General features: G+C 36.9%; 1 protein-coding gene across 11 annotated transcripts in view; it reads right to left on the bottom strand.

The window, feature by feature from the left end:
* The window catches only part of TBCK (TBC1 domain containing kinase), a 145,356-nt gene that overhangs the window by 29,863 nt on the left and 103,329 nt on the right, over positions 1–12,164 (bottom strand). The window contains exon 27 of one of the 11 annotated variants that reach the window (XM_074905486.1): positions 5,414–6,551. The exons of the other annotated variants lie outside the window; for them this stretch is intronic. Within the exon in view, the coding sequence (XP_074761587.1) occupies positions 6,441–6,551 (111 nt within the window). The 3' untranslated portion in view covers positions 5,414–6,440. Of the gene's footprint in view, positions 1–5,413; positions 6,552–12,164 lie in introns of those variants that run through there. 11 annotated transcript variants of the gene reach the window in all.

Below are 12,164 nucleotides of genomic sequence, written 5' to 3'. Positions count from 1 at the left end.
CTACCTTTATGTGCAAGACAACTACCAGGAGATTAGTCTGAACATGGATTTACATTACAGTTGAACACATTTTGGGAAAAAGCTTTACAAAAAATACTTACATTTTGATTCAGTGGTAATAAAACTCTACTGATTCTATTTTTGGGACCAGTTTCTTTAAACTCTGCATAACACTGGTATACAAAATGCTGATATAATAAGACAGCCACACTGCAATATTGAATTACTTTCAAACACATGCTTATGGTAGTACGAGATGAATTTGTCAACCTAAATTAATGGAATACAGACTCTATTGTCAGAGAACACAAACAGTCGTCCAACAGCTATTTTCATGTTACTATTTAAAGGGTACCACCACTAGCAAACTTCAGGCCTCATGGTTGCTTCAAAGGCAAATGAAACACTATTTCCAAAACAGAATGCAGTTCCTGCCATCAGTTCTCTACTGAGGTTGGCAATCTAAAAGAATGACAATACTACCATTATTAGATTAGAAGAAAAAGGAAATTCTGTAGTTCTGCTAGTCAAATATACAAATCTGATATTAGCTCAGTCATCACAGATCAACTTTCACTACTTGCCCTGGAAAGAAACACTCTTTTGGGAGGAATAATTCTTCTTTCAGTCAATCTTTACAAGTTGGGCCCAGGAGAAGGAATTAAAAATAGATAAGACTGACAGCAGAAGTTAAGTTTCTAACATAACAGTGGGAGAGGCCAGTCCGACTCATCAGCAAAGAAGAGATAACTGGAAATGGGAAATTAGAAGGCCACGCTCATTCCCACACAATTCCCAGACCTCCTTGTAACTCAGTCTGAACACTGTGAAAGTTAAATAAAGTTATAGCTAGTTTTTATATTATCTGAGGAAACTTGGTAAGGTACCAAAACTGCAAATGTAAATTAAATCTCTGGAAAGGATATTCTGGATAACATTCATGCCCTGCAAATAGGAACAGCAAGTATGTCTTAGGCCACAAAACTAAGTCTCTCACAGTACCTCTCTGAGTAGTAACATGAGCAATACAGCTGCTGAAGAGCTCATGTGATTTGAGGTTTTTTTGTTTTGTTGCATTGTTTGTGATGCAGCTCTGAAGTCCAGCTAAGAGATACTTCAATAAGCATTTTCCTTAGCTGGCTAGAACAGCAAGGGAAGTCTAGACACTAAGGTCCAGAAATAACAATGCACCACTGTATTATGCCTACACAGATTATGTCTACACAAAGGCATATAGGGATGGCAACAAATTTAAGTGTAGTGGTCTTGTCAGCATAGTAATAGACTAAAGCCTGTAAAAAGAAACAAGGGAAAGATGGTATTGAAATTTAACTTCTTACCCACTCTGACAAATTATTTTGCCCTTTACACTTCTAAATATTCAGGAGATAGGAAAAATAAATTACCTAACTGAAAGAAGACATACTTGTCTCTGCTAAGCTACTGTGGTTACTGCTTCTATGTCAGAAATAACAGAAAGACTGTATATCAAATACCCTAGACTATCAGTGGGGAACACATAAATGAAAAGGAAAACTCACGCTAAACTAAAAAAAACCCCAAACCCCAAATCAGAACTACCTGACGTAAACCAAATTAAAACACCACGGCTTCCCTCATATCTGCTACATGAGGTGAGTTGTTCCCATCCTGAACTGTGAAGGTACCATGGTTGCAGATGACCTAGATTTAGAGAAACCAGGGTTACAAAGGGAAACAAGATGGATCCAGGAGAGGAGGTTCCTAGAATAAGGACAAATAGGCTTAATCTTTGCTCAAAACTGGATGAAGTAGAATAAATAGCCACACGTAAAAAAAATCCCCCAAACCAAATAAACCAAGGAACTTAGACACAAAGTGTTATAAAAATCTCAAAGAACGACATCTTGCCTAAAGAAGGACACCAGTTGAACAGCAATGGTTTCATAATCTGCACTGATCAATAAGTCTGAGGCTGCCAAAAGAGGGTTTAACTCCTTTGCTGTGTTCTTCTCCTTAGATGCCCACCTGGGTATCCTCTGGAGAATCCACTGTCCTGGCAGAAAGCTACAGACCCACGTGGCTGTGGCAGATTCATGATGTTTCTTAAATGGTAGGAAAAAAAACAGACTAGGAAAGTCTGCATTTTCCAGGCCAAACAGTGGAAAAATATTTAGTTAGGACACTTTTCTGCTAGCAGTAGAAGACATAGAAGATTAATATTCTTTTTTCTCCTACTAGATCTTTACAGCATTCAGCTCCAGTCTAAAATAGAGAATGAGAACACTACAGCTAGACAAACCACGGTGCTAAAAATGTACATGTTCAGAAAACCTGGCCTTCAGAAATCTTTCAAGAGCTCTGCAAAACCTGACAACTGCTTGATCCACCAAAGAAGTGCCAATATGGCATAGTTGCTGGGGTAACAGAGTAAATGCACTTTGGTGCTCTTAAACTGAGCAAACACCACAAAAATTAGATAAAATTATTTAATGAGAAATTACAAAAAAATGCAAGCATTTTCCTTGTCTATGGAAAAGGAGACAGAAGCTAATTTTGTGACTGAGCACTTGTCCTACATAAATGAATTAAAATAAATAGGCAGAGCACGCCTATTTATAGGCAGTTTCAAAAACCCTGACTAAAGTAGTAACTAAAGGTACATCAGCAACTAGCAGTCATAACCAGTTGTTAGCTACAAAACCTTCCAAGGTAGTTCTATTTCCATGGGAAAAAATTTCAATACTGTTTAGCAGTTTTTGACATTTCCTGCTTTTAGACACATCCTCTCTCACAAATTCTCCTGGAAAATATGCGTTACTTTATAATGTAAACTTTTACTTAATGTCAGCTTTTAAGTCTTCTGTCAAAAACACATCCATGCACAAATGGAATACACAGGCTTTGAATCTTACTCAGTTAAATTGAAAGCGAAGACTGAATTGCATTATAGCTGAAATCCATAGATACTTGACATTTAAATACTAAACCCAGTTGTATTAGTTGAAAATTAATTGCTGAAGCCATTAAATATTAGGTAATTTTTACTAAAAAGATAACTTTGTTTCTCTAAGAATGAAAATACTTTTAGGAGGTACAGAATACTTCCTACCCTTCCTCCCAATGGAACAAGTAGCTGGGTACGCATGAAATCCCATTTTCTCTAATGCATTCTATACTCTGTGCTTACAATACTTTTCTGAGTACTTGTAAAAAGGAAAAGGAAGTTTCAAGATGGATAAAATATTTAACATCACCTGAATTGACACACGGGGTATAGCCTAATATGCACTTATGAAGGGGAAATGCTTGAAAACAGGGTGCAAGAAACAGGGCAGTCTTTCTCTGGTGTATGCTCCCAGCCTCTCTTAAAAACAGGTCAAGAAATTCCTGAGTTGAATACTGTAAAATCATCTGGTTAATAGCTAGAGATATAACTCTTCCACAAATCTGTCTAATCCTTCTTTAGGAGTATTTTTATAAACTGATGGCCTCTTCTAGTGACAAATTCACATTTTAAGGATGTACTTTCAGCAAAAGGTGGGATGTTCTATTTTAGTTGCCTTTTCCTCCAAATTGAAGAGTTTTAGTCAACATAAGTAACATTATCTTATTCCGACCCTGTTCTGAGTCCATTCTAATCCTGTGTCTCTTTTTTAATACTATAAAGCATCTGTGCTGTGTTCAAAATGTATCATATGGGTTAATTATCTGATGATGTAATTTCTTTTGTTCACTTCCTTCCTTACAATCGCCAATATCCTGTGTGGCTTTCTGGCTGCTGTTAGGCATTTGCAGCAATGCCTTATCTGTCAACAAATTCACTGTTGCACATGGTTATAACTGTTGTTCCTCAGGACCCCCTTTCATAATGAATCCCTCTGACACCAAGTAGCACAAGGTCTTTCACATTCTCCATGCAGCTAGGCAAAACTCTGATGACAGTGGATGATTTTGTAGTATCAGGAAAACTGTTATTAACCTCACTGCTCCTCTTTGGTTCCAACTTATTTTTAAAGTCAGCTGAGCACCTTGGGCCTCACCAGAGATTGTTGTAGAAACCCTCTGCTAACAGAGGAAACCAATGATCTGTCCCTATGCTTCATTTCTGATCCCTTTCTCAGTTACTCTGCCAGGCATCTTGAATTTTTAGTCAAAAACTTCTTGAAAGCTTTGCTATGTTATGCTGTCCTTAGACCAAAGAAAGCCCATACATATACATATATATCTCAGCATGCTGTAATTCCACAGGGTTTTTTTTAGATAAATCACAGCTGAGATAAAGGGAGCTAAAATGTGACTTTCTTCCCCCATATTCTTTTCACCCATCATACTTTTCCAATAGGGTTTTCAAAACCACTGCTGGGGCAAGACTAAACCTCTCAGGAGACATCACACAGCACTTGAGACCAGCTTCTGAAGAATCAGGATAAAATCTGTTCATTGCACAGGCAAGAACAAAGCCTTCCTCTTTCAATGCCTTCCACAAAGTCCCATCTTCAGGGTTTCAGTTCAAACAAACCTCCTAAAACAACAAAAAACAAAACCTACCACCACCACCCACAAAAAAGTAGTCATTTTGCCTGGGTTTATAAAGACTGTTCATTGCCTTCTCAGTGACCACCCCACCCCCTCAACTGTCTCAGTTTTGGAAATCTTTTGTGACAGAAGAAAATGAAATAAAGATAGCTGCTTCAAATTTCTGCTTGCCAAACTAAAAACTATTCATGATATAAAATCCTCGGCTAAGGCATTTGATAACTATATGCAGAGCAAATCCTCATTACCCTAACAGTGAGCTGACATTGTGTAAACTGCTGTGGCCCAGACAATGCTCTTATAAAGAGCATTGTGTCAAATTCACAATGCAAGCCAATATGCAATTGTAACCAGGCAAACAGATCTTTGGTGTCATTTTGTTAATTTTACAAAATACATTTTAAGCCTCGCACTTCAGTGATTATTAAGCCTCAAGTCACACCAGTGTTTTTTAAACTTTAAAAATGTAGAAAGAGGAATCTAGAAGTTTATTGTCTTCTAAATTAATTCTTCCAAAATCCCATTTAATTTCAAAGCTATACTGTAAGTCTTACATTATCACAACTGGTTTTCCTGGATTAAAGGTACTGTTTTCAAGTAGCATTATTGAAGACAGATTCTTTTATTTTCCTAGCCTCCCCCCTCCCAATTATTTTTAGAATAATGGACCTGACATGCTAGCAAAGCTAACCTAGGATTTTGAGGGGGAGAAATTCGGGTGGGGATTTGTTAACATCTCCTGAAAGGTGGTACTTTCCTGAATGAAATTTATTTTTAGCTTCTCAGCAACAGAGAGATGCCAATCTCTGTTTCTGTTGGTGCTTTCGATACTTTTGGCTTCTTATTGTAAAGTAATTTCCACATCTATAGTGCACAGTCGCCTTATACCCTTTGTGGAAGCCACTGATCTACATCACTCGCATTCCATTTAGTTTTGAAACAGGTTTGCTGTATCAATCTGCAAGGTCTCTATCTGTCAGTTTTAAAGTTCATGTTTAAGAAACAGGACTTAAAAAAAAAATGACACCACTAGCTGAAAGAGTATAGAACCAAAGACAACTGTGCAACTCCAACTCAAGAGTGGTTATTTTAGAATGTTTTCATATGCAAATTAAAATTGCAATGTTTCTTTTTAAGGCATGAGCTTTTAAAATGGAAAATCACTATTATATAATTGTGGAATAACTGATCTATAGTCAGAAGACACATTATTGTCAAAAGCCTTCCTTGCTGGTAAATATAATTGTTTCAGAAATTGTTGTTTGACATGTTTAAGGAAAGAGAATGTTAACATCTCCAGAGAGGAGTAGGCTTTCTCCACTTCCTCAGGATATGATACAGATTGGATTGAGTCAGCAGCAGCTCTTATGGTAACTTCCAGTCTGGGACTCATTTTTATTTCCAATCCAGATGAAAAAACGCTTTCTCAAAAAGAAATTAGGTCACAAGATACAGCAATTACTCTTTAAAATATCAGAGAACACACTTTTTCACAGGATATACACAGGGTACAGTTTCAGCTTGTAACTGTCAATATTCACAGTAAAATACTTTTGAGAAAAATAATCTATTTAAGTGTAGCTTAGAGCCATCAAGTGCCTGTTTATTTTGTTCCACAGAAATAGTTAAATGATACCCAGTGAGTTACTCTTTTTGTTGTTCAACCAGTTGTGCACTACATCAATGCTGAAAGATGTGTCTTGGACAACTTGGAAGCCTCACAGTTTTTATCTGTTCCAACTGAAGCTCTATGTTAAAGAATAAATGCAAAGCTCCCGTGCTCTAGATCTTCATGGTAAGACATTGATCATCAGGATAGCTTGTGAAGACACCATAATGCCCTTTGATTTGGAATATCCATATCCATGTTCTATGGTAAGACTTCCCTATTCAGACAGATTGTCCTGAATATTTACAGTCACTTAAATTTGTGGAGAAGGAACAGTGAGGAGACCAGTTGGCTTGATCTTGTTGATTCCTCCATCTAGGATGCAGACCCTTGGGTATTTATTTTTCACTAGATGAGCTGCAAACTGAAACAGATATATCATTAGCACACTGCATATTATAGTCCTCAAATCGAAGTAACTTTAAGTAAGGCAAGTTAAACAAAAGAAAAAATAATATTGGACCCTAGAAGTTTGTTCTTTGCACCAACTAGTCCAACGCAGGAAACCAGGCCTGTCTGTTGAAACAGCTGGGATGAATTTTGTGGTCATGAAAGTGTCACACTGATAGCCCTGAACTTTATTTATCTCTGCTTAGGCAGGATTTTACCTCATTCTGACAGGATTACTTAATCTCAGAATAATCACTGGAACCCCTCTGAAAGCATGAAATAACAGATTTTCTTCTCTGCATTAACCTAACTCCCAGCTGGTTTTCTGTAGTTTCACAAGCGTACAAGCATCACAGTTTGATGATATAGTCATTTGCTTACCTATTAAACTTGTCCAATGTGACTTGATTTCACAGATGTCAGATATGAATTTGGGGTCTAGCAGCTGCACTCTCGCCCCTCCGTACCTCCCCATAGGTTACACACTGCAAGCACATAACCAACAACCCCCACCCCTCCCAAGTCCTTGAAAGCCTCTCTCACCAGTTAATTCATTCTATAAACCAAACACAGGAGTTGTCAGTTTCTGTGTAGCAATTTTTCATGAAGTTGCTACACTGATGAAGGAACAATACCTTGTGTATCAAAAAAATAATAATGAGTAAAAAAAAATCAAAACAGTAAAATTATGTATCAAAAACCAAAACCAAAGGAACAATATTTTGTGTTTAAACCTAAACTTGCCTTTTAAATGATGACTCCAATACATTAAAAAGCAAACTACCAAAATGGATTAAGCCAAGAGAAACTCCAATAGTTTTACCTTATTTCCAATAGCTGTGAGAGACTGCCCCACCATCTCAGTCTTTCAGATTGTTGCTTTATAATTGATTGACAAATTAGTACCAGTTGTAAAATCAGAGTGCTTCAAAATAGGCTATGTAAAACACTCATAATTATCTTTTTGATCCTTTAAAATGATTTGTGATACTATTCCAGAACCCAGTGCAAGCACGATGTCTGAATAACTAACTTTACAGAAACAACTAAATTACCAACTCCCCATCCAAGCTTAGTATATGGGACTTCTTTTTACATTTACATTCATTCTAACTACCTTTGACAGTATAGCAGATACTAAGGCAGTATGAGATGTACTACATGATTACTTGATCAAGTACAGGTCCTGAAATAATCTGTTTAACAGGTAAAAGTTCATAGTAGCAAAGTTTTAAACTCCTTCCATAGCCAGAATTGCTTCACACTGAAGGTATTTTATATATTCAAGGAATTAATTTCTGTCCACTTATGTGACAAACACAGCTATGTCCCTTCCTCTGTGTCCCAGGATGGATTTAACCAAGGAATAAGTAGAACGTGATCTGTAACCACTGAGGACTTGCTGAGGCAGAATAAGAGGCCACAGTGGATTGGTCAGGACATTTGGGCTGTTGTGTTTGTTTTGGGTACTTGCCTAAGGAAGACTAAAAATAAGTTCAGTCATCTCTTCCCCCATTAGTTTGGGTCAGTCAGCACAGGATTCAAAGGACCAAGTAAAAAAATCCTCACAGTCTCGCAATCAAAACAGCTAACAGTAAAGTTAGACCATATGTGGATGCCAGTTTTCATGAGAAAAGTAAATGCCATGCTTTTAGATAACCTCTGCTGCAGCAGTCGTGTAATACACACAGAGATATCACTAGAAGAGTCCAACTACCTCACTCTATAATCACAGTCCATAAAGATGTGGTGCATAGTAAAACAGACACAAAGATATTTCTCTTTGTCAAAAATAGCACTCAGCTGTGCATACCATGAGCTACAAACCCACTATATATTCCTAGGGAAATACTCCTACCAGACATCTCTACTTCATATGTACATATCTGTCACCTCACAGTGCTCTCCACCTGTGACTAATGGATAGTGCTCTGTCTTGGACATCAATGCTGCTCATAACTGGCAGAAATGAAAAATAGCAACAAGTGCTCAGACTGACAGGAAGCAGCATGTTATTTGCTAAGTACAGTGTCCCATGTGTCAGCAGAGACGCTCAACTCCCTGTCTACTGATAATTTTACACTTCTGATAATAAACTGTAAACTATGCTTCAAGTTTTCAGATGTTCTAGTCATAACAAAACTACCATTCCATGCAATCTGAAAATAAAAGATGCAAACAAGATACAAATGCTTTGTATTTAGGGTTTGAGCATTAAGGCCGGTGTCCCACTGTATTTTAGAACTGCTTTAGTAACCAAGATATAGCTGGAAATAAATTTTCTTCACTGCATATGACAAGAGGTTCCTTTATAACCTTATAGTGAGGAATGTCTTGCTTCTTACAGCACTGCAGAAAGGAAGCACTGCAGAATCTGTAACTGTTAGCAAGTGATAGGCAAAAAGCACAGAGCAGACAAGATGATATACCACAACATCAACAGAATTTTTTTTTTTTTTTTTACATTGTCACAGAACTGTCACAGTTGTCTACATGGCTTCAGTGAGAAAGGCTGCAAATACAGCTCAAAATACTGCATCTGAACATCCAGCCAGGGAAAATCCAGTGAGCATGGCATGTACTACTATTGGTACCACACTACTGTGGGAAATAACTGCAAGTCAGGAACCCAGATGCATATACATTGCCATAAGCTGAGAGCTGCCACTGAACTCTAAATATCATCCTCCAAAAGCTTTGCACATACACCTGTCTCCCATCTGCAAAGAAGAGAAGAGTGAAGTTTGAACTCACAGGGTAATAGGATTTGATCTGATTAAAGACATTACTAGTTTTACTTTCTGCCTTCCCACATTATGTCACTGAAAGTAGAAACAGTAAATTTTGATTAAGACTAGATTTAGAAGTACTCATCTTACTAGCACTGCAGTCTTCCTAATTAAAGCTTTGACTTTTTATAGTTCTGTTCCTCAGTACATGTTTGTGCCTTCAGACAGAGGAGTCTGCCTGTCAGACAAGAACGTGAACTTATTCACCATGTTTCTGAAGTGTTCCAACACTACCTGGTATCTTTCCCTGCCAAAATATACTGTATGAAGCTAGTATTTTCAAAACACATGAAAGCATTATTTCTGGCATGTGAACTGATAGAGGTACATGAGAGGAATGACTATCTGAAATAGCTACATAAACTTCCTCCCTAACATGACCTTCATTTCTGTTCAAATATCAGTAACTTAAATCCAAGAAATTAAGAAAGATAAAAAATTTAATGTTTCTTAAAAAGTTGAAAAAAATATCAGTGATCCAAAAAGAACAATATTTCATGCATTGCATTTCCCCCCCACCCCCTCCCTGGGTGCTCTTATGAATTAATGCCACAGACTTTCTACAGCAGAAACTGTCACCTTGGACTTTACACAGGGGCTTTATTTTCTTTATAAATGTTATCATAAAGTGTCAACAAAAAGTTTAATAACAGACATCTGAATAAATAATTTGTAGTCTACTAAATAACCTAAATTACAAATATGCTCTTAAGACAGAAGAGAACATGGTGAGGAGATAAGCAAATGAGTTACATCATTCTCAGTAACCTGTAAACCACCTACAATTTAAAGAGATTTTTTGAAACATATAAAGGTAGTTTATTATACAGGTTGATTTTAAATAGAAATGAACCTCTGTCATTTATAAGATGATTATACTTTCTTAAATTTATCAAATGCTTGCGTTGACATTACTTCTGAGATATATCTGTCTCCCCACACCACCAACAGATCAGTGTCCTCTGCAACGCTTCTGTTTTCATTTAGACAACAACACTACTTGGGGGAAACAGTTATGCTTATCTGAGGTAGAGGATTAAAGGGATGCTATAAGACTTCAAGCTTTTTCCTTTCTGACTCAGATGGCCTTTCCTCAAGATGTACTTCCCAAGAAAGTTCAGTTACTGTGTTTTTACTGGCTGCATCTAGTGTTTAAATTGAACTTCCTATTGCTACTTTCACAGCAAATATTATATATGAAAGGATAAATATGTAGCAACTTAACTTATTTAATGACTATGTGATGGCTTTGGTGAAGACTTTGAGAACACTGTTCCTCTTAAGTAATGCATCAGTCAATTCCACCCTTCCTGGTGAGTATATCTCAGCCAGAAAATTTTAGTCTGTATTTGAAAGCAGTCAGCTAATACTCTCTCATTCAGATACAAGAAGTCAGGCTTTCCAAGACAGACACGATCACAGCAGATTTGGATCAAAATTTGGGCATATATTAAACACTTTACCCTGTAATGGTGTTGCTCTCAATACAAATGGCATAATAGGACTGCTCCTTTAAGTACCATCTGCACATTGGAGCATTTATCAAAAAGTTTCTAGAACCCTGTTCCAAGCAGTAAAATCACAGCTTTCAAGCATGCTGAATGTATTACACCAGGAATATCACATTTTCAGACTGTCTATAGCAAAGAGTCTAATAACACAACACAGCTTGAGCAGCATCGTTCCCAGCAGCCTTGGAGCTAGCCTTCAGGGTTGCTATGTACACATTATTCACTTTCACAGACATTCTTCTGACAGGTTGTAATTAAAGGGCAAGCTGGGAGGGAAAGAGGAGTAACATACTGTACCAGAATACCAGAAAAGACCACTGTGACAAATGTTACCAGGGTATAAATGTTATTATCCTATTCTGAAAGAGCGAGAAGAAAAAGATATACTTTAGAAGCTGGATGAAAAATATTAGCCTGATTTTGTAGTATTCATCCATTGCCACAAGATTATTATTAGTTTTTCATTTGTCAACAGTGGTGAAAGCACACCATACTCAAGGTGATCAATCCAGAGCTTTTTAAACAACACTTTCCATATGCCACAAAGCAGACCCAGCACACAAGATTATTTTTAGTCAGCTACTTCTTATACTAAAGGGTTTCAGATAAATTAAATAGCATTTTAATACCAAGGGAAAGAAAGGCACCTAAAGCCTCCCATACCAACAAAAACAGTGCCTAGTTAATGGTTACAGTATTAGCATAAACTAAATGGAAGTACAAAACACAAGTAGTAAAACTTTCTTCAAACACATACTATGTAAAGAAGAGCAAATAAGAGGAAGCAGGAAAAAGAGTGAAAAGAGAGAAAGGAAAAGAGCAAACAAAAGGGAGAGATGGGGTTAAAAAAAATAGAAGGACTTACTACTCTAACAAGATCAAGGGAAAATTCATCACATGCAGACCTGGCCAAAAAGGAGCATTTTCCATTCCATTAGTACAAAAATATAGAAGTAACTTAAAGGACTTACATGCAAATATTTGAAAATAAACCTACACAAACAGGTATTTAATAGCTGGTTTCAGAATAAACGTTACTGAGAATGAAAGTAAGAGTAAACACTCAAACTTCAAGTAATAACTTACAAACATCTGCATTTTTAGTTCTCCACTTAGAAATGATATATTAAAAAACAAACCCAGCTGAGACCGAGCACTTGAAAATGAAAACTCAATTGCAGAGATTTAGCTGTTTTAACACAGCTAATTTATACTAAAATATATCCAGTGCACCCAATACAGCTAAATGGATTGTAAAATTAAAATGCAAAAAGCAAACCTCTTCTG

This window comes from Athene noctua, chromosome 4 (assembly GCF_965140245.1).
Source record: "Athene noctua chromosome 4, bAthNoc1.hap1.1, whole genome shotgun sequence".
NCBI classification, from domain to species: domain Eukaryota; kingdom Metazoa; phylum Chordata; class Aves; order Strigiformes; family Strigidae; genus Athene; species Athene noctua.
The sequence above is the reverse complement of the archived record's forward strand: the minus strand, read 5'-3'. Positions and strand labels throughout refer to the sequence as shown.